Source organism: Lampetra fluviatilis, chromosome 69 (assembly GCF_964198595.1).
Source record: "Lampetra fluviatilis chromosome 69, kcLamFluv1.1, whole genome shotgun sequence".
Classification (NCBI taxonomy): domain Eukaryota; kingdom Metazoa; phylum Chordata; class Hyperoartia; order Petromyzontiformes; family Petromyzontidae; genus Lampetra; species Lampetra fluviatilis.
This window is the reverse complement of record NC_136343.1, coordinates 4,976,845-4,999,646: the sequence shown is the minus strand read 5'-3', so window position 1 is coordinate 4,999,646 and position 22,802 is coordinate 4,976,845. Positions and strand designations below refer to the sequence as shown.

The window sequence follows — 22,802 nt, the reverse complement described above, 5'->3', positions numbered from 1 at the left end:
GTGGACACCTCGCGTTTAACTTGACGGGGGCCATTTACCAGCCTCCATCCCTCCCAACCCCCCTATACACTGGCACCTATTGAGAAACCCTAGGCCCCCCCCCTCTCTGTTTGCCGGCTGGCTGTGGGCGTCTTCTTCACCGAGTCTGGGTGCCAAGTCGTCGGTAGCCCATCTCGGTTCTGATCCGCCCCTTTAAAAAGGCACAAGCCTAGAACCTCGACACCCAGTCACTCCGAAGTTTCAACTTCTCAGTATCCTCGACGACTCAAGGGGTCCTCATCATCATCATCCTCCTCCTCCTCAGCGAAAGGCAGACGACTCACCAAGCTAGAAACATGTCTGGAGCCCTGCAAACTCTCTTCCTCCTCGCCCTTCTTCACCTCGCCACCCAGACACGTAAGTTTGGATGGTGATCTCTGCCTGTATGTGTGTGTGTAGTCTGCTGTGTGTGTGTGTAGTCTACTGTGTGTGTGTGTGTAGTCTGCTGTGTGTGTGTGTGTAGTCTGCTGTGTGTGTAGTCTGCTGTGTGTGTGTGGACTGTGTGTGTGTGTGGTGTGTGGTGTGTGCGTGTGGTGTGTGCGTGTGTGGTGTAGTCTGCTGTGTGTGTGTAGTCTGCTGTGTGTGTGAACTGTGTGTGTGTGTAGTCTGCTGTGTGTGTGCAGTCTGCTGTGTGTGTGTAGTCTGCTGTGTGTGTGAACTGTGTGAGTGTGTGGTGTGTGTGTGCGTGTGGTGTGTAGTCTGCTGTGTGTGTGTGTAGTCTGCTGTGTGTGTAGTCTGCAGTGTGTGTGTGTAGTCTGCAGTGTGTGTGTGTAGTCTGCCGTGTGTGTGTAGTCTGCTGTGTGTGTGTGGTGTGTGTGTAGTCTGCAGTGTGTGTGTGTAGTCTGCAGTGTGTGTGTGTAGTCTGCCGTGTGTGTGTAGTCTGCTGTGTGTGTGTGGTGTGTATGTAGTCTGCTGTGTGTGTAGTCTGCTGTGTGTGTGTGGTGTGTGTGTAGTCTGCTGTGTGTGTGTAGTCTGTGTGTGTGTAGTCTGCAGTGTGTGTGTGTAGTCTGCTGTGTGTGTGTAGTCTGTGTGTGTGTGGTGTGTGTGTAGTCTGCTGTGTGTGTGTGTAGTCTGCTGTGTGTGTGTAGTCTGCTGTGTGTGTAGTCTGCTGTGTGTGTGTGTAGTCTGTGTGTGTATGTATTTATAGTCTGCTGTGTGTGTGTGTAGTCTGATGTGTGTGTGTGTAGTCTGCTGTGTGTGTGTGGTGTGTGTGTAGTCTGCTGTGTGTGTGTGTAGTTTTCTGTGTGTGTGTAGTCTGCTGTGTGTGTGTAGTTTGCTGTGTGTGTAGTCTGCTGTGTGTGTGTGTAGTCTGTGTGTGTATGTATTTGTAGTCTGCTGTGTGTGTGTGTAGTCTGATGTGTGTGTAGTCTGCTGTGTGTGTGGACTGTGTGTGTGTGTGGTGTGTGCGTGTGGTGTGGGTGGTGCGTGTGTGGTGTGTGTGTGTAGTCTGCTGTGTGTGTAGTCTGCTGTGTGTGTGTAGTCTGCTGTGTGTGTAGTCTGTGTGTGTGTGGAGTTTGCTGTGTGTGGTCTGCTGTGTGAGTGTGGACTGTGTGTGGTGTATGCGTGGTGTGTGCGTGTGGTGTGTGTGATGTGTGTGTAGTCTGCTGTGTGTGTGTAGTCTGCTGTGTGTGTGTGTAGTCTACTGTGTGTGTGGTGGAGCCATGGTGCCTGGGAGATGTTAACTACCTCTCCTGGTATACAGGAGGTCTTTGTGGGGTCCTGTGGGTCTCCATGGTTCTATGTGAGTCTCTGGATCTCTGTGGATCTCAATGAGTATGGGTCTCTATGGGCCTCTGTGGTTCTATGTGAATCTCTGGATCTCTGTGGATCTCAATGAGTATGGGTCTCTGTGGGGTTCTATGGGTCTCTATGGTTTTATGTGAATATATGGATCTCTGTTGATCTCAATGAGTATGGGCCTCTATGGGTGTCTATGGTTCTGTGTAAGTAACCCGCAGATACCCGAACTTCGATTCCCGTTCACGGCCAAAATCAGTGACGATTATCTGAACCGGTCCTGGGTCGCCCCGAGGTGAACTCAGCCTCAAATGAGTACCTTGTGCAGTGGTGGTGCTGGTGGTGGTGCAGTAAATATCGACACTGGGGAGAGACAAAGGCGGCCGGGTGTGGTGCTGGCCACCCACCCCCTCGTGTGTGCCACAGTGCCGGTAGCCTTCATAGGTACTGCTACTCGCTAGCTAACTGTACTTGCCCCGGAAGTATGTCAAGGCTACTCGGGGGATCTTTGGCTTTGTCTTATCACAGCTGTCAGTGCCAAGTCGAAGGTGAGCACTTTCAGGACCGGATTTCTGGGGCACGCAGTCGGTGAGTGAGAACTTTACACTCACCACCACACTCACCACCACCACACTCACCACAACACTCACCACCACACTCACCACCACCACCACACTCACCACCACCACCACACTCACCAGAACACTCACCACCACCTCCACACTCACCACCACACTCACCACCACCACCACACTCACCACAACACTCACCACCACCTCCACACTCACCACCACACTCACCACCACCACCAGACTCACCAGAACACTCACCACCACCTCCACACTCACCACCACCACCACACTCACTACCACCACCTCCACACTCACCACAACACTTCTCACACTCACCACCACTCTCACCACAACACTTCTCACCACCACCACCACCACACTCAATACAACACTTCTCACACTCACCACCACCACACTCACCACCTGAATGAGCCTATTCTATATAAATAAAAGCGTACACACATATCTTTAAACATATATACGCGCACACACGCTCTTTCTCCGGGTCCTTCGGTTTTTTCCTCCACTTTTAGAATCAACATCACGCATATTTGGCTGCTATAAATTTCCACGCGATAAGCTGCTCCATTGAACTATCATCTGTGATCGCTTCTGAAAGATAGCTACACAGCTCAGTGGGAACTTACTTGAACCTGACTCCACACACTCTCTATTCTATCCCCCCCTCTCCTCTCTCGCTCTTACAGGAGGTCTGGGCTATGGTGGTCTAGCCTATCCCGGAGCGGCGATTGCAAGAGGCTACAAGCACCACACAAGTAAGAAATCTCCCCAACCTCCCCCCCACCCACCCCCAACTAGCCCACACTCTCGAACCGGCTCACACACATCGCGTGTCCCGAACGACCACCTTAAATTATGCCCGGACAATTTTAGGCTCAGCTGCTCCATACAACTGAACGTCGAAACTCCGCCCACTTTGCATGGCCATGCCCACTCCACCACTAGCACCCCCCCCCATCCCGTAGACCACCACCTACTCATCTTCCAGCCCCGCCCAGGCCACTACTCAGGTAGGCTCACTCCCATGCCCATATAAGAGGTTCATTACGAGTCTCAAATAAAACATTTTAGTAGTCCGGTACAAAATCAAAATTTTCATGGAAACAGTAGTTTATGGACCCATCGGGGGACGGTCCCAAGTGACAGCAGGGCGGCAGGTCAGCAGGCAGTCTTTAGCCGTTTGCCATAAGCCAAAGCCACGACCAACCCTATCAAATCAATCCCTCACCAATCTCACCACTGAACCCCCCCCCCCCACCCCGTGCATTAAACACGAAACAACTGTGTCTCCCCGGCAGCTGGACTCGTCCAGTCTTATGGTGGGCTCGGATACCTTGGGGGCCCCTACCACCATGGTGGGTATGCCGCCGAATGTGCATGAGCTTGCATGTACCCCCTACCTCGCCCCTACCCCTTCCTAATTAACACATTCCTGCGGAGGGAACTGGTAGGAACGTTGGGTTGCTCGGTCAATGGCCAGGGTCAATGGCGGCGTGGTGTATTCCGCAAATATGGCCGACTGTGAGGGCGGGCACAAGCCGGCGTGAGTGGGTTAAATGTTGAGTTTTATAAGGGCACCACGGGGTGACCAGCCCCTCACCACCCAGCCCCACCCCTCCCACCCCCCACCCTCCCCACCCAGCCCCTCCCCACCCAGCCCCTCCCCACCCTTCCCACCCAGTCCCTCCCCACCCAGCCCCTCCCCACCCAGCCCCACCCCTCCCATTTTTGGATGCACGACGGACAGACGGACGGACGGACACAATAATCCCCTGTGGGCTGTTGGAACCAGGTGGTTCCTACCAGTAATATTTTCAATCCCTCCCCCCACTACCACTACCACGACGACATAGACGACGCGAGTCGCGGGCAAATTTGCTGCGATGAGTTCAGTCAACATTGAATTGATTACAGCAGAAAGGTGCCTATGGGAATGAGGTTTAAATCCCATTCTTATTCTAGTCATGGATAAAGGTACACCCCAACAACTGCCACTGGTTCACCAGAGGTAAACTCTTGAGAGGATATTTTCTTTGCCAGACTTAATTTTCCATGCCGGCACTGCGGCATCGACAGCGGTCGGAGTCAGAATCAGAATACTTATTTGCTCACGCTTTACCTCCACCACACGCATGTCTGCCGATGGACAAAAACTCTGCTGAACCCATTCTATATTGCCGGGTGAACAGGGGCAACGGAGGCATTGAGAAACTGGTCACATTGATTCATTCATAACGGTTAGCGAAACGGGAGTCGTAATCCGGAGGACGCCACTTCCGATTCGATTTTTTCCGACGCGACAGTTAAAACGATATCGCGATTAAACCCTTTCCAAATTTCGATGACGTGCGTACATACGTGTACATCATGCACTTTTCCTTAAGATTCTGTTCTGATGACGTTATATATGCGTCATCGGAACGGAATTGGAAAAGGCCATGCGCGGGAAGGGCGTGTGGCACACTTTTGGCGCCAGCTATCATAGAGTGGGCGGCAGTCATGTCGCTATGGTTTATAAAAACAGCAGTGCTACTACTACTTCGCCTGTCTATATAAAATGAAGGCTGGGCCGCTTGCGCGTTCTGAGATTCGGCGGTGAACGGGACATCCACCACCATGCAAGTTGCAGACATCTCAGAACGGGAAATGGGTTAAATCCCTCCACCCACTTCCAACCGACCCACCTGTCCACCGCCTCTTGTCAATCCAGAACGTACTCCCAGATGTCGTTGGATATTGGAAGCTAAGCAGAGTTGAGCATGGACAGCGCCTGATTGGGTCACCAAATGCCATGCATGGACCCAGTGTTATAAGCTGCTGGAATTGAGTTTGTTTAGTTATTTCTGTGGCAATTAAATGCAATCCCTCTAACTTGCAGTACTCCACTCCCCCTACCCCACACCCCCCTCTCTATCTCTCCTCCCTGGCTCTTCTCCCCTCTCTTACCTATATAGCCTCTTGTTACAGAAGCCCTTTTGCCCACTTCAGCAATTGTTTCTTGCTGTGGTTGTCCCCCCTGATGACGGACGCTTGTGTTGAGCCCGAAACGTCGTGATTTAATTGATGTGATTTTATACCTACGAGACTTTACCGAAAGAACCAAAGAGTTTGGTTTTTGTTATGCTGCAGAAGTGTGGCTGGTTGAGGAGTTTTAACCTCTGACCTACGTTACGCATCCGTGATACCCGACCCCCACCCTCGGCCCATCCCACCCTGTCTTGTCTCTGCACGTTGTAGGCATCGGTGGACTTGGCTACCCACTGGGCGCCATTGGTGCCGGTGTCGTAGCAGCTCCCCACCTGGTGAACAGCAAAGTCGGCTACCCACTGGGCGCCATTCGTGCCGGTGTCGTAGCAGCTCCCCACCTGGTGAACAGCAAAGTCGGCTACCCCCTGGGCGTCGTTGGCGCCGGTGTCGTCGCTCCCCGCGTGGTCACGAGCAAAGTCGGCTACCCTCTGGGCGCAATTAGTGCCGGTGTCGTAGCAGCTCCCCACGTGGTGAACAGCAAAATCGGCTACCCCCTGGGCGTCGTTGGCGCCGGTGTCGTCGCTCCCCGCGTGGTCACGAGCAAAGTCGGCTACCCTCTGGGCGCCATTAGTGCCGGTGTCGTAGCAGCTCCCCGTGTGGTGAACAGCAAAGTCGGCTACCCCCTGGGTGCCTTTGGTGCCGGTGTCGTAGCAGCTCCCCACCTGGTGAACAGCAAAGTCGGCTACCCCCTGGGCGCCGGTGTCGTAGCAGCTCCCCACGTGGTCAACAGCAAAGTCGGTGAGGGGTTTCTCTTCATAATGCAGATTTTGTTTATGCGTTAGATCGCGAAAACATATAAATGTTGCGTCGTGAAATCCACCGCCACATGACACAGCTAATTAGTAAGCTTTAGTGTCATGTAAACAGAAGGTGGCCAATTTGTTACTGGTACAGCAGCCACACTGGTTGTGAATTGGAGAGCAAAGCCACATTGACAATCTGAGTATGGCGTTTTGCCAGTAATTACGAGCTTCAGCAGGCGACAGCCACAAATCTGGCTGTCGCCTAATGAAACTAGTTGTAATATTACACGACTATACACTACACTACTTATCAACCAATGGGGGTCTTGAAATGCACGGGAATTTCCCAATGCGTTCTCTTTTAATTTTTAGTAGTATTTTTTTTTTACTTTATCGATAATTAATAACTTAATTGAGTTTAATGAAGCAAATAACTCATGAACGCATGTTTAATAAGTACGTGTTATACGTTGAACTTCTTTTGTGCCGTACATAGACAACCGTGCAAATGCATCAACATCTCAAGAACATTGCTTATGGAAATAATAGATATTAATAACATTTAGTTCATTAACAGACTGGCTAAAGCGGATGGATTACATCATGTCGGCCATTTTTTAAAGGGGGGACGTCACGGCAGCCATTTTGCATGGGTGACATCATGGTGGCCATTTTGCACCGGTGACTTAATGATGGCAATGTTGCGTTGGAGGTTGTCTTCCTCGTAGCTGATTGGTCGACTGATGATATAAACCACAGTGTTGCAAACATCACTACAATATTGCCATCTCGATCCGTTTTCTCTTACATTCCAGATTTTTGCTATAATCGTAGCCTTCCAGAACTCAACAAATCTTATGAGCATTTTCTGCATTTAAGACCCCCTGCTGTGGAGTGTTTGTGTGGGTACATACGGGGCTTCCAGAATTTAATTCCCGCTCACAATCAATAACACGGACGAATATTTGTACCGGTCCTGGGCCTTCCCTAGGCTGACTGAGTCTCCAATGAGTGCTTGGTGCAGTGTGTAAACATTGCCACTGGGGAATCAAAGGCGGCCGGGCATGGTACTGGTCACCCATTCCCTCGTGTGCTATGCCGGCCTTTATAGGTGCTTGCTAACAGCACTTGCGCCAATAGTTTGATAAGGCTACACGGGGGGAATTTTTGTCTGTATGGAGATGTGATGTCATGGGATTCTCTCTCCCCTTGTTTGTAGCACAACCCTTAGCTGCTGTGGCCGCTCCCCACCTCCTGCCCGGTGAGTATGGGGCGCATGCACACACCCAGGATCCACTCCTTACATGGTTGGGGACTAGTGGCTAAGTGGGTGAGCCATTGGTAGAGAGGGCGGGGCTACCCCACAGTGAGTCGGGTTTCTGGGCAGTAGTCTTCATCTACTGAGAAAACAGGTGCAAAGTGTGATGTGGTGAATATTGTATCGAACAAAGACAGTCGCTGCATCACGCGCTTTCAGATGGGCTTCTGCGGCTGTCTGGAATGCTCCTCCTTCCGATATCAGAAAGCCACTGTGAGAGATGCAATTTTAATTCATTGAGACTAACAAACACATTTTTTCAGAACTGCTTTTTTGCGTTTAGTTTGTCTTTCCCTCACACCTCCGATTATCATGGTTGGCTATGTACGGTGCAAAAGAAGTTCAAAATACATACATATAACAGGCGTGCGTGAATCTTAGTGACCCGTTCAACTTTGCTTGTGGTGGTGGGTGTAGGTGCCGCGTATGCAGCTGCCCCCTTCGCACCCGCTGTTGCTGATCCCGGCCCCGAGGTGGTCGCTGGTAAGTGACGCTCGCAGAGACACAATAGGTTCACGCGGAGACCCATAACTTATCCAGAGACCCACACACGTATACAGAGACTCAAACACGTACCCAGACACCCATACACCTACCCAGAAACCCCATACATCTACCTAGAGACCCACACACTTATACAGAGACTCAAACACTTACCCAGGGATCCATACACCTACCCAGAGCCCCATAATAAACTATTTATAATTGACCAGATAAGGCCCCTGAGCTACATAGCTATTTTCAGAAGCGACCTGGTTATCACAAATTATAGCTCAACGAAGTGGCTCATCACGGGGAAATTGATAGCAGACAAATATTCTAGTCGCATGTTTCTAAATGTGGATGGAAAAACTGGAGGCCCTGGAGAAAAATTCACACGACCCCGGGGAGAACATGCAAACTCAAAATATACAACAGGCATCATCAGGGTCGGAACTGAACCGACGACCTCCTGCATACCAGGAGAGGAAGTTAACATATCATAACCACCATGGCACGCTGAACTGTCGATGATACACGGGGTGGTAAGGATCAAAGTAACAAACATTACATCACAAGGAATCGTGAGAGTTGGTGGAGTGGCTTGTTTGGAGAGACAAAGAAGCGGAGGCCTTCATCCAGCAGTGGATTGACCCCAGCCAACGTTTGATCTATCTCGTTTCAGAGGAAGGCATTGATGTGGAGGTCGAGGAAGAGGCTCCTCTCCCCGTCATCCCTGAAGGTCAGTCTCTATTCGCTACTCCTCTAGAGAACGGATGAGTTGAGAGTATGTGTATAATAGTGTAGTGTATATTAGTGTAGTGTATAGTAGTGTAGTATGTTGAATACCCTGTCACACTGTACGTAACCAACCATTGCTAATCGGAGGTGCGAGTGAGTGAGCGAGTGTGCAGTTTTGTGGAGCAATGATGGAATTCATATTCCTGTGATTAAGACCCAAGAGACTCACACAGAGAGACGCACACATGCTGACTTGTACACAAAGCCAAACTGATTATCGTCCATCACTGCACTTGCCTGGTGAGTCCGACTGGAGTGGAACCGGTCAACAGTTGTCTGTCTGTTCCCTCCCGCGTCATGGAATGGCATCTGCTTCAGATCTGTCCTTGCAACTTGGTGGTCGAGACGATGATAATAATACGGCCACATTTTGAGCTCTCTTTCGAGTTGGTGGTCTCGACAAGGCCACCCACTCAATCATCTACCCACCCACAACACTCACCCACCCACCCACCACACAGCACCCAAACACCCACCGAATCACCCACCCAACCATGCACCCACCCACCGATTGGTTCAACCAACCCCCACCTCGTGTGCGCCAGTGCTGGCCTTCATAGGCGCTGCTGCTGCTCGCTAACGGCATTCACCCCCCCCCCCCAGCATTCTGTTGAAGACTATACTTTGTGTGTCTTTGTTCCTTGCATGTGCTCTGTCTCGGCTCTGCTGATGTGACGCTGCATGGTCGGGAACAATTGGTTCCGCTTCGGTGCTCGACAAAGATCGCTACTGACGGTGTGTGCTTGTAAACGGACGTCGTCATCACCGTGGTGACCTAACTCCTCGCGTGTCCATATTTTATATACACAAAGCACTCACCTGCGATTCATAATTAGTTTCTGTCACGTTAGATCGTCCTTAGATCCCTTCTCTCTCGCTCCCCCTCCTTGCACCCCTCCACTGGAGTCAACTTCCCCTGTACGTTAAGCGGCGCTGCCCCGTAGACTTAACGTTCTGACCCATAGACTCAACAATGTGACCCATAGACTCAACACTGTGACCCATAGACTCAACACTGCGACCCATAGACTCAACACTGTGACCCATAGACTCAACACTATGACCCGTATACTCAACACTGTGACCAATAGACTCAACACTGTGACCCATAAACTCAACACTGTGACCCATAGACTCAACACTGTGACCCATAGACTCAACACTGTGACCCATAGCCCCAAAACTGTGACCCATAGACTTAACAATGACCATAGACTCAACACTGTGACCCATAGACTCAACACTGAGACCCATAGACTCAACACTGTGACCCATAGACTCAACACTGTGACCCATAGACCCAAAACTGTGACCCATAGACTTAACAATGACCATAGACTCAACACTGTGACCCATAGACTCAACACTGTGACCCATAGACTCAACACTGTGACCCATAGACCCAACACTGTGACTTATAGACTTAACAATGACCATAAACTCAACACTCTGACCCATAGACTCAAAACTGTGACCCATAGACGTAACGCTGCAACATAGACTCAACACTGCCCTTGTACATTAAGCACCCCCCCCCTCTTCCTCCTCAAATTCATTCCGTTCCTCTCTTCAGGCCTAATTTCTTCTCTATCACCCTTTATCTTTCCCTTCCCTCACCTCGCCCACTCCACTCTTTCCCATCCCTCCCCTAACCTTCCCTAACCCCGACATATCTCTCGACCGTGACCACCTCCCCTACCCTGTTCCCTCTATTGTGACCAGCTCCCCCTATTCCTCCCCTACCCTTCCCGATCCCCTACTCACCTCTATAGCGTGAATACCTCCGCTACCCTTTCTCAATCGCTGTTACTCGATCCTCGATACTGTAACCGCACCCCCCCCCCCACCAATCAACCTGACGACAGAGCAAAAAAAACATTAAAAGGTGTCACGTCATTTGGGCAGGATACGCCAATTGCATTTGTGGCGATATTTGGAAAAGTTCGAGCGGAATTTCCGACTGATTTAATACGAACGGGCATGTTTTGATGTTTTGCCTGGGATTATCACAAGCAGCGTAAATATTCGTGTTAAAACACAAACCCATAACCAAATTGATTTGAAGCTTTCGTGACTGTAGGAATCCATACTCTTCGGTTCTTTCAGTAAAGTCACGTAGTTAGAAATAAAATAAATCACGTTTTGATCGCAACAAAGCGGTCGTCATCATCTCCTTTGCCTGATGACGACCGCTTGTGTTGCGATCAAAACGTCGTGATGTTTGATTTTATTTTATTTCTAACTATGTGCCTTCACCGAAAGAACCAAAGAGTACATAACCAAATTGGCAATATTTTTGCCCATTACGTGAAAACTTTGATTTTGTTGGCTCTGTCATTGGGTGCTGGGAGGTTATAGTTACAGCAAAAAGTGACATCATAACCTTACACGACGATCTAACCGTAAAGAAATCAATTATAAAATCACACTGGTTTTGAAAGCCTACATATAAAGTAAAGATAAACTTTGAGATATATTTTTTTTGAAAAAAGCAAATGCAGTTGTTGAGTCATTCGATTGTCCAGAGAGAATGCATTGTTTTTATCAGCTGGAATGATGTGGCTTTTAATCAAGTTGTTTAGAATGCAGCAAACCCTTCCCTCTCGCAGGTTTAGCTATCGCGATTTTTTGCGTCAAATCCATTGAGGTACCATTCACCCGATCACGCCTCGACCATTCGAGACTGACCGCGAGATTCCCATACGCCTCCTAACTGCACTGTCCGCGATGACGCTGCTGCTGCCGCCACGGATGAAGGCACGCAACGACTTCTTGTCTCCCATCTCGTCTCCATCCTGTCTGTCCTGTCTCTTGTCTCCATCCTGTCACTGTCTTGTCCCCATCTTGCCTCCGTCTTGTTTCTATCGTCTCCATCCTGTCCATCTCCATCTTGTTTCCCATCTAATCTCCATTTTGTCTCTGTCGTCTCCATCCTGTTCCTGTCCCCATCTTGTTTCCCATCTCATCTCCGTCTTGTCTCTATCTTGTTTCCATCTTGTCTCCCTATCGTCTCCATCATGTCCCTGTCTTGTCTCCATCTTATTTCCCATCTTGTCTCTGTCGTCTACATCCTGTCCCCGTCTCCATCTTATCTCCGTCCTGTCTAACGTCTTGTCTCCCATCTTGCCTCCCATGTGGCCCTAGGCCACGCGGTGTCTTCCAGCCTCCAACGAGGCAGCGAAATTTGAGCCGTGCGATTTTCCTGTAGTGTAGAGCACTGTACTGTACACGGATACGTGTACAGTGCTGCACAGACACTGTACATACAGTACAGCATGCATATACTGTACGTGTACAGTATACTACATTAAAACTACATTAAAATTTAGACTTAAAATTTTCGTGACTGCAGGAATTCATATTCTTGGCTCTTTCGGTAAAGTCACGTTGATAGAAAATACAAATAAAATATTAATTAAAATAAAAAGCAAAAAACCACGATGTTTCGATCGCAACACAAGCGGTCTTCATCAAGCTTGTGTTATTGTTTTTTGTCTACGTGACTTTACGGAAAGAACCAAGAATATACTCCATTGATTTTTTTCTCATTCGATACATTTGCCGTACAAGTTGTATTTAACCCTAGAAAACATGAATCGGATTTTCCATTCAAAATGCTTTCCTGCTTCACGATTGGGTTAATGCAGAGTAACTTAAAACAAAAAGGTAGAGGAGGTGATGGGTGTCATTACGAACAGTTAACCAAACCTCTAGCTTTCCCATCGACGCCTTTGGATTCACGGATCGCGGATTTTGCCTATTGCCCGCTATTTTCAAGAACGTCACCGGACCCGCGTTTGCTGTGCATCTTTTTTGCCGAAGATAAATCTCCACAGCAATAGGAATACCAGTCTGTTCGCCGATGACGCGTGTTTTCACAACAATGTGTTAAGGGAACACATTTTTTTACTACGTAGATGCAAATTGGATATAACGCAATTGCGCGAGACATTGGGATGCTGCTGGATGGTTCCAGATGCTATCCACGCGCCTCAAGTCTTTGTTCGGCCTCCGTACGCATCTCGTGCCTTATCGCGGACTGCACTTAACCCTATTTTATATATTCTCATGATAAAGCCATTTTTACATAATGCAGTGTTCTTCAGGGTACGCAACTACTACTGCGTTATAGAATAGACTATATATATATCGTCTTTGGCGGCAGGCTGGCCACACACAGTGGTGTAACACTTAACAGCAAGGAGTCCTGACTCAGACATCCCGTTTTCTATGCAGAGTTTGCATCTCCTGCCCATGTTGGGCAGAGTGTGCCTGATCGATGCCCGGGTGTAGGCAAGAGGATGGCTCCCTATTGGTCAACCATGTTACATATGCTGATGATCTGGTGATTGCTGCTCACTCTCAGGAGTTGGAGACTCTATTGCTCAATTTGGAGCATGCTGCGAAGAGATGGGCAATTGCCACGAAGCCTGACCAAAACATGCTCCCATCTCTCCACTCTCCACGAATGATAAGGCAGAAAGTAGAGAAGTTTATGTACCTAGGGCCATGTGCGTATGACCAGCTCCGGTTTGACAGCTGAGGTCTCACTCAGAATCAGTTGAGTGGCATTGTTTTTTTATCAACTGAGTAACGTTGTGTGGAAGCTGCCTGGCCTATCACTCTCGACCACAGGAGCCTTCTAAGAGAACATCTGCGCTGGTTTGAAACATTCAGGTGAGCCTGCCTATGATCCATCCTGGGTTTAACCAGACTGGATCACAGTGTGAGGAGCTCACAGATCCTTCAAATATCTGGACAAAGGCACATCAGTGAGCTCTGACAAGCGAGGCTGTATTAGCTGGAGTCACGTAGCCCGCATGCTTGGCCACTGTATGCCCATGCAGCTTCTGTTTCGCTGGATAGAGGGGCTAGTCCATGCCCCCTCTAAACAATAACGGTGGCGCGGGTTTAGAGAAGAGATGGGCCGATTCAGATTGGCCTCTGTGGAGCCTCGTAAAGGATGCTGCTGGACAATTGGAGGCAGTCACCCTCCAACCACAACGGAGGGCGGAGGAACGACGCTCACAACAACGAGAGGAGCGCCGGGCATCTAAAACGCAACAAGTTGGCACAGCGGGGAGCACAGGTGGTACATCTGCCAGTCTTTTCTGTCAATCAACCCACAGCACCTATGTATGTACGTATGTATGTTAAACCTCTATCGCACCATACGAAGCCAACTGCTAATTGTAGGTGCGGAACAGTCCTGGGTCTGTCTCATGACCTCATGCCAGCAGCAAGAGCCTTCCACACTTCACGTGATGGCCTCAAATGTGCACCTAGCCTGGCAAAAAAACGCTGTGATGACATCACCGCCACTTAGTGGCGATTGGCAGCTGTTGTGTAAATATGTTGTCTGTGTCTGTCCGTGTACAGTGGCACCAGGATTTCTGGGCAATCCTTGCCTCGCCGCACCAGGTAACTATTCTGTCTCATTGCATTGAATTACAGTCGGCACGCATTTGAAATGTATTGCTGCATGATACAGCATCTAAACTGCACCCAAAGAGTGACCGATTTCGAAGAAAAAGGTTGCACATAGAAGAAGAGGAGATGCAGGCAGTGATGAAATGGAAACTGGCACTATTTGGACACGGGACAATTAAAGGTGTTTTTTTCTTTTATTAAAAAAACAAAGCGAAGAAACACTTAACAGAGAATGGCTTGACGACAACTCAAGAGACCAGGAACCTCAAAGATCCACAAACTCAGATTCAGATATGTATGAAGTTATAGAGACCCATAGAGACTCGTAGAGACCCATTGCTATCCATTGAGAATCGTACAGAGACTCAGATCCATCAGGAACCAGAGACTTATAGAGACCCATTGAGACTCGTAGATACCCACTGAGACTCAGAGAGACCCATAGCTATATGTAGAGACTCACAGAGGAAGACCAAACTGAGAATGAGATAAGTGCCAGAAAGATGTGGCCGCTATTTGAGCAGATTTGCACAAGACAGAGGAAAGTGGAAACAACACACCGACTGCGGGGCTATGTGCACATGGGCCGTGATCATGATCACGAGACTCGGCACTAGTTAGCCTGTCGCCACAATCTGCGGCGTTACATTTGTGCCACCTGCTGCACTCATTTTGGTGCTATGTTTTAATTTCCTTAAATCAGTGGTTCTCAAAAGAGCCATCCCCGCTATCCACCAGTGGTCCGTGACGGTCCTCCCGAGTGGGGCCACGGTGGCTGTGATGCAAATGCAGCTCGATCCGGAAATGAAGTCTATTGTACCTTTTGTTTTCAGACGTAAATTTATATTTTACCCTCACGTGGATCTCACCCGCGAATCGACTGCCAATGGTAACATCGGAATGGCGAAAAGCCCTCCGCATTTGTTGACCGTGCCCGACCTAACAATGTGCGACGTGTGCGCGTGTGCCCAGCCCTGCGTCCCATCTGCAGTCACTTCGGCCAGAAGTGCTGCCTGTCGAAGGGACTCAAGACTCTGGTGAAGAAGTAACTTGACGACACGTTCCGGACAGATGCCGCCTACCATCCTCCCCACAGCTGCCCGCTTACTCGCTCGCTCACACCCCCCCACCCCATCCCATCAAGCGCTTCTAATTAGATCAACGTCCAAATCCACGAGCCCCGTCGCCTCTGTAAAGTCACAGCTCAGCCTCAGGAACCGACCCATTCCTGCCGGAGTGTTGAATTGACATGTTCACGATCTGAGGTCACAGCTCTGCGCCAGGCTAGGTGCACTCCCGAGGCCATGGTGCATTGTGATGCATCATGCACACACACAAACAGGTGCGCAGGTTCACGTGCACACAGCTCAGAATCTGTTGCTGCCACTGCTGATATCAATAATTCCATTCGAGTTGATTCAGCTGACATACGATCAGTCTGCGTGTGTGCATGTCAGTCATCTCAGTCAGTCAAACCCGTTGCACCTCCTGGGTCTGTCCCATGATATTCTCCTGTCAGCAACGAGCCTTCGACACTTCAAGTGATAGCCTGAATAGGTACCTGGCCTGACACAGGTGCCGTGGCGAATGGGGGTTATTGGTATTGGTCTGTGTGTGTCGGTGCATTGCCAAGTCTAAGTTCACCCGCGGACGCAAGCCTTGACTCTCGCACAAATTCTCACCGTGGGCGTGATGGTGCCGCTTCACCGTTCGTTAAGTTCCCTGACCACCCCTGCACGTGGGGCAGCGAGTCTAAATTTACATCCCACCTCCCTCCCCCTCCATTTTGCGATCGGCGAATTGTACCGGGGCTCGCGTTGAGTTGCAATAAAAACGTTTAAAATAAAAAAAAGTCTCTGACCAATCTATGCCAATTTCATACGGATCGGACCCTTGAAGTGTGAGTGAGCGAGCGAGCGTATGGATGTTGGACTTCTTTCGCACCGTAATATAGCCAATCGTTGCTAATCGGAGGCGTGGGGGAAGGACAACAAACTCAACATATGTACGTATGTTGAACTTATTTCGCACTGTAACGTAGCCAACTGCACCAATCGGAGGTGCGGGGGGGGACAACAAACTAAACACAAAAAGCAGTTTTGAGTGAGTAAGTGAGCGAGCGAACCGGTGTATGTCCATGGAATACAAAAAACTAAATTTTTTTATTAACCCTGGCGTTCATCATAAAAGTAAAAACCTGGTGATGGTGGGGGGGGAGGGGGGGCTGCATTTCCACGGATTTCCGATTCAGCCATCGGGGGCACCGAATCGATTGGGCGGCTGAATTTAAGTCCGTTATTAAAGATATTTGCGCAAAACGAAACAATAGACCATTTAATTGAAATGGGGCCTAGGAACTGACCGTGTGACTCATCACCAGCGTTTAACGCAGTCACCTCAGCCTCCTCGGCAAGCCAGCAGACAACCACGTCACAAACAGTGGAGTGTATCATCGCTGTGATGTCTCTATTAGTCTATGGGACTCTCTCTGAGCCTGAGTCTAAAAATAGACTCTGGGTCTGGGTCTCCACGGATCTCTGTGAGTCTCTATGAGTCTCTGTGAGTCGCTATGGGTCTGGGAGTCTCTGAACGTCTATGAGTCTGGATCTCGATGGGTATCTAGGAGTCTCTTCCTCGTCCGTACGTCTGCTGATGTAGATGCAGAGACAACTACAATTTCACATTCAGGTGGTCAAGCTAAACAATCGCGTCAGGAGCAGCGGAATAGTGTATCATGGCTGCTGTGATGCCTCCTTCTTCGTACTTGTGGATGGGGCATTGCGTCGTTATACATTGTACGGTCTCTGTTCTGGGTGACCCACGGGGGCACACTTAAGGATAATGTCTTAATCTTACATTTGTAAATCAGGTATCATTCGCATCTTGCTGGTGCCATGGTGAACCAGTTACTCTAAGACGTCCGTACACCATGGCTTCCTAAGGCGCCCAGCCTTTCCATCTCTATACTCTTAGGTTTTTTCGGTAAAGTCACGTAGGTAAAAAATCTAATTAATAAAAGTAAAATTAAAAATCACGACGTTTCGGAGGCAACACAAGCTTCCGTCTTCAGATGGAACCGTCACAGCACGATTGCTCTCTCCATCTCTGTGTGTGCCCCCCCCCGCCCGCACTGAGTATACGTCTATCATTATTTAGCTCTCGTCCGCTCCAGAGATTTGTTTTAATGAGTCGAAAAGTGAGGACACCTACAAATTCTCCCCTAAGAATTTGAGAACGTTGCGGGTCAAAGGTCCGATCGACTTTTACCCCAAAACGTTTGATAGTGGTCCGTAGAAATTTGGCGACACCAGATTGTGTGCGTGTCTGCTAACCCCAACGGTCACGAACAGCTCCTGTGGTTTCGCCACTCGCGATTACGACGTTGGCTATGAAAATCAATCACATACTGCTGACGACGGACGTCGTTACGTTACCAGTGACTTCCTTGCGACGATTCGCAGAGGTGAGAGAACCGGTAAGCGACTGGTACTTGGAAGAGCAAACAAAAGAACCAAATTTTGTTTTATATTTTTTTTCTTCCAACTTTTGCCAAACCTACGCTTGGGTAATTGTGTGTACCTCCTCGTATCTGTGGGTTGAACGAGTTGGCATATGAGATTGTACGGGTGTCCGTGTGATAGTTTGAGAAAGGTTAATAAGTCCTTGATTGATCTCACGTGACTTGGGTGGGGGTGTTCTGTGCAATGTCCTTCTTGTGTTCTGGATTAAAATAAAAAATCTGTACTCACTGCCCTTATGCGTACCATTGCCTGTGTCGTGCACCTATGATTGCATGTGTGTGTGTGCGCACGTGTATATGTAGAACTTCTTCGGCACTTTACATAGCCAACCGTGCTAATCTGAGGGGTGGGGGAAGGACAACAAACTAACCACAGGAAGTAGTAAAAAAGAAATGAGTTTTAAATCTAGATTTAAAAGTTGCAAAGCTCCCAGTGCCTTCCTTATATCGGAAGAGCATTCCAGTCGGCCACAGAAGCGCATCCGAAAGCGCGCGTTGCGGTGAACATCTTTTTCCGACGGTTAGCTAAAAGCCAATGCCAGGATGAGCAGAGTTCGCGTGATGATGGTTTTGATGAGATCAGCGAGGTATTGTGGTTCACTTGTAACAAGCACTGTGTGCGTGATGAGTATGACTTTATAACGCTATATTCCTTCGGTGAGCCCCGGACGGACACGGTCTGATATTGAAGTACCCCATCACCAAATAATTGAGCCTTGCAGATACTATGCTGCACGCCATCGTGTTGGCTATGATGAGAGGCTTGCCGAGCCCCAAGTGGTTTCACATTGGAGAGGTCCCAGACGCACTCCATATTTTCCGTCCATCTGCAATCTGAGTGGGACATACATTTATGCTTTATTGACCTGGTCAACAGCAACCTCCAAATAGTATGGTTGGCTACGTACGGTACAAAAGAAGTTCAACATACATACATGAGTACTGAGTTATTCTGCATGCTTTCAGAGTCCCTGCCCCTTTGCTCATAATCACCGTGGAGTCATTTAAAGGAGCATCTGCTTCAATATGAAAGATTCAGGCTGGATGTGTCTACAATAATTACTTCTGAATAAAGATGGCTAAACGGGCATGGCATTGTCTATCGAAGAAATGGACTGATACTGTAAAAGAGGATATGGAGTTGAGTGGACTTGCCAATGACTGGTACCAGCCGTGTTAAGATTGGCCTCTGGAGGAGGAGGCTCGTGAAGGACGCTCCTGGGCAGTCGGAGGCAGAGGAAAGACGCTCACAAAAACGAGCAGAGTACCGGGTGGCTAAAACAAAACAAGTTGGCACAGTGGGAAGTACTAATGGTATATCTGTCAGTCATCTCAGTCAGCAACCCATAGGACCTGGGTCTGTCCCGTGACCTCCGGCCAGCGGGCGTTTGACACTTCACGTGGCCTTAAAGTGCGCCTCGCCTGACACAAGCGCCGTGGTGATATTAAAGAATATATCATCACCACTTAGCGGCAAATGGCGGTTATTGTTGTATGGGGTTGAGAATGGTGGGGTTGGCCTGATAAGTGTGGGTGTGGTGAGGCTGAGGTGAGAGTGAGGAGGGGGTGTGTAAGTATATTATTGTGTAGTTAGTTTAGTGTAAGTATGTTGAACTTGCTTGGCACCCTACGTAGAGCTATGAAGGGGGAAGGACAACAACATTAAACACAAAAAGCCGTTACAAATACATTATTTTTCAATGTAGATTATATAAAAGTGCACAGTTCCAGTGGGTTCCTATCATCGGAATGGAAAGCATTCCGGACATCGATGCGCCCTAATATGAGAGTCTAATAACCCCTCCACCTGACACTTTATTTTGTTATCACACACCCCGATGAAAACAGCCAATTAAGCTTTGTGCTGGAGGCCCCGGGGGGATAGGAGTTTACGATCCCTTCTGGCCAAAGCCCATTTGACGGAGCCAGACTGAACCTCTCCCCTCCCCCCTTGGGGTTCCTCCAAAAACAGTTAAACCACTTTGGTTGGCCACGTGGAATATTCGCACTCTTACTGCAGAGGAGAGGCTGCCACTCCTCTTCTGTTGAGTTCTGGACCGATACTACCTGGACCTCTGAAATACAGGTCTGGTGGACTGGTTCTAGCTCCAATCACCACGAGGGGTGGACAGTTCTCCACTCAGGGCATACAACTGGGAGCGACATTGCGTTTAAACAAAATAATTATGTGGGTGGGGTGCTTGGAGGTGAGGTGTGGGAAAATGTCAGTCCCAGGCCACTGTGGGCTTGACTCATCAACAGGAGGCGAGGAATGGTAGTCGTTGCTTAACCCACACCTAAGATGAACATCAAAGGAGGGATGCAGGTAGAGTCGGATGCCTTCTATGACCTCCTGTCACAGGTGCTATCTATAGTGGCTTCTCCGGATAGTCATCCTGTTGGGTGAATGCAATGCCCGAGTTGGTCAAGATGCAAACACGTGGGACAGCGTGATTGTAAGACATGGGCCAGATTAGCTCAATAACAACGGTAGGAGGCTGCTCGACTTACGTGGAATGAGGAGGCTTACCACAGCCTTTGCTCGGTGGTTCAGAAAGCTGTGCGGCACTACACGGATGAGTGGTGGTCGCAGGTTGCTGAGGAGATACAAACTCCCTCAGTAGCACGCGATAATAAATCACTTTTTAACTCCATAACAATTGTAACTGACAGCGCCACACTTATTACTATCCTTAAGGAGAAGAACAACGGTAATGTAATCTGTAAGGTATTTGGAGGAGGGGAAACAATGCAAAATCATAGTGCAAGGTGGGGTTGATTCTTCTAGTGTTTTTGTGCCTCAAATATTAGAGAGATTTGCTGCTCACTGTGAGTGGTTTGGCTGAGGTGTCAGTTGTTGAGGAGGTTCGAAGGTCGCTCCGGAGCTTGAGACTAAGTAGAGTACCAAGTAGAGATGACCTCTCAAGCAAATTGCTGAGGGTGGCGTCTGTGTGCAGACTGCCGTGTGATATCATTATAACTGCCTGGTCCACAGGACGGGTTCCACAGAATTGGAAGAATGCCCTGGTGGTCCCCATTTTTGAAAAGGGGCACTGCACTGATTGCAACAACTACCGAGGAATGTCCCTCCTCAGTGTGTCGGTAAAATCCTGGCAAGGAATATTCAACATCGCTTTGCCAGGCACGCTGAGAAGAGGCTTGTGGAGCCCCAATGTGGTTCAAAGCCAGGGCGGTCCTGCGCAGATACGATATTTTCTGTCCGTCTGCTACAGCAGAGGTGTAGGGAATTCCAACATGACCTACATCTCTGCTTTAAATCTATGATACCATCATCAATAGGCCACGGCTCTGGGTTGTTCTTCGTACTTTCAGGCTCCCTGACTGCTCACACTCACTAATAACCGTCATGATGATGGCCAGGCCCGGGTAAAGTTGCGTGGCCAGGAGTCAAGAGTAATTTTGCATTCCAGAATCTTTCCATGGATGTACCGGTGTAATTTCCATCTGCTATATATACAATGGGATCAATGCCCAATAGGGATGGCTCCCGATTGGTCAACCATCTTATGTATGTCGATGATCTCGTAATTGCTGCTGATTCAGAGGAGGAGTTGGAGGCACTGCTGCTGAACCTGGAGCATGCGACTAAGAGATTGGGCCTTGCCATCAGCCCCCTGAAAACAAAGCACCTGCCTGGGTATTTTATGTCATCAAATGCTCCCCTCTTTTTACTTTCCATGACTGATAAGGCAGAGAGTGGAGAAGTTTCTGTACCTGTGCCATGTGCGTATGACCAGCTCCAATTTGGCAGCCGAGGTCTCACTCCGAATAAGTTGAGTGGCATTTTTTTTTTATCAACTGAGTAACGTTGTGTGGAAGCTGCCTGGCCTATAACTCCATCAAAAGCTCCGGTTCTTCTAGATCACAGGAGCCTTCTAAGGGAATATCTGCGCTGGTTTGAAACATTCAGGCGAACCTGCCTATGAACCATCCTGGGTTTATCCTGAACAAAGTCCCATCAGTGAGCTCCTCTGGCAATCGAGGGTGCGTTGGCTGGGTCATGTAGCCCGCATACCCAAGCAGCTTGTGTTTGGTTGGAGAGAGGGGGCTAAACGGGCGCTGCACGGGCTAAAGAAGATATGGACTAATGCGGTAGGGAAGGATGTGCAGCTGATTGGACTTGCCGATGACCGGTACCAGCGGTGTTAAGAAGGCTCGTTAAGGATGATGCTGGGGAGTTAGAAGCAGTCACCGACCAGTAACAACGAAGGGCAGAGAAGCGATGCTCACAACAACAAGCAGAGCTTAGGACGAATACAATGCAGTAGAGCACAGTTGGTACATCTGACCGTCATCTCAGTCAGTCAACCCATTAAAGGTGGGTCCTTTCTGTGAGCTACTGCAAGGGGGCATTTGATACTTCACGTGGCCTTAAAGTGCACTTAGCATGGTGAAAGTGCTGGGAGAGATCATCACAATGTATTTTAACGGCAGTTGTTGTCTGTCTGCGAATGTGTACGTTTGTCTGTATGTCTTTGTATGTATGTAGAATATTCATGTGTGTGTGTATATATATCGAGTCCTTGTGAATGCGTGTGCATAAGTGAAAGTAAATACGTATAAGCGTACATACGTGAGTTTGTGTGTGTCTGTGTATATACAGTATGTGTTTATGTGTGATGACCGATGGCCAGAAATAACAGGCTGTGTGTAGACGCGATGAGTGAAGGCCAAACCAGCTCGTGAGTCTAAACTTGAAATAAAAACAATAAAGCATTAAAACGAATTAAAATAATCACACACTATGAATTAAGATGAATTATTTATAGGAACAATGTAGGTGTAAAAAGTATATATCATATATCTATGGGACCTTTTTCCCAGTATCAACGGTTCCATAGATGTATAAAAGTATATTTTGATATTGCCAAAAAAGGTATCCCATAGATATAGCTACTCAACCAGAGCTATACATGCTCTGATAATTGCATTGTATTTGTTTTCCTTTTGGCATTCTCTGGTCTGACATTGGTGAGGCAAGGCTACACAGAAGGCTGTCTCTAGTGTAGGCCAATCAGTTACAACGACAGCGCATTTATTATCAGAGTATCTTTCGTTGCATGTTTTATCACATGCAAAGAAAGATACGTGTG

General features: G+C 48.7%; 1 protein-coding gene across 1 annotated transcript; it reads left to right on the top strand.

Moving 5' to 3' along the window:
* Nucleotides 1-335: 335 nt before the first annotated feature.
* LOC144952681 (uncharacterized) lies at nt 336-15,988 on the top strand. The gene is made up of 11 exons (XM_078883157.1): nt 336-396; nt 2,305-2,364; nt 3,056-3,124; nt 3,668-3,724; nt 5,607-6,134; nt 7,359-7,400; nt 7,875-7,940; nt 8,623-8,679; nt 9,408-9,473; nt 14,118-14,159; nt 15,141-15,988. Exons 1-11 carry the CDS (start codon nt 336-338, stop codon nt 15,215-15,217), a joined length of 1,125 nt encoding a protein of 374 aa, XP_078739283.1. The 3' UTR covers nt 15,218-15,988.
* The last annotated feature ends 6,814 nt before the right edge of the window (nt 15,989-22,802 follow it).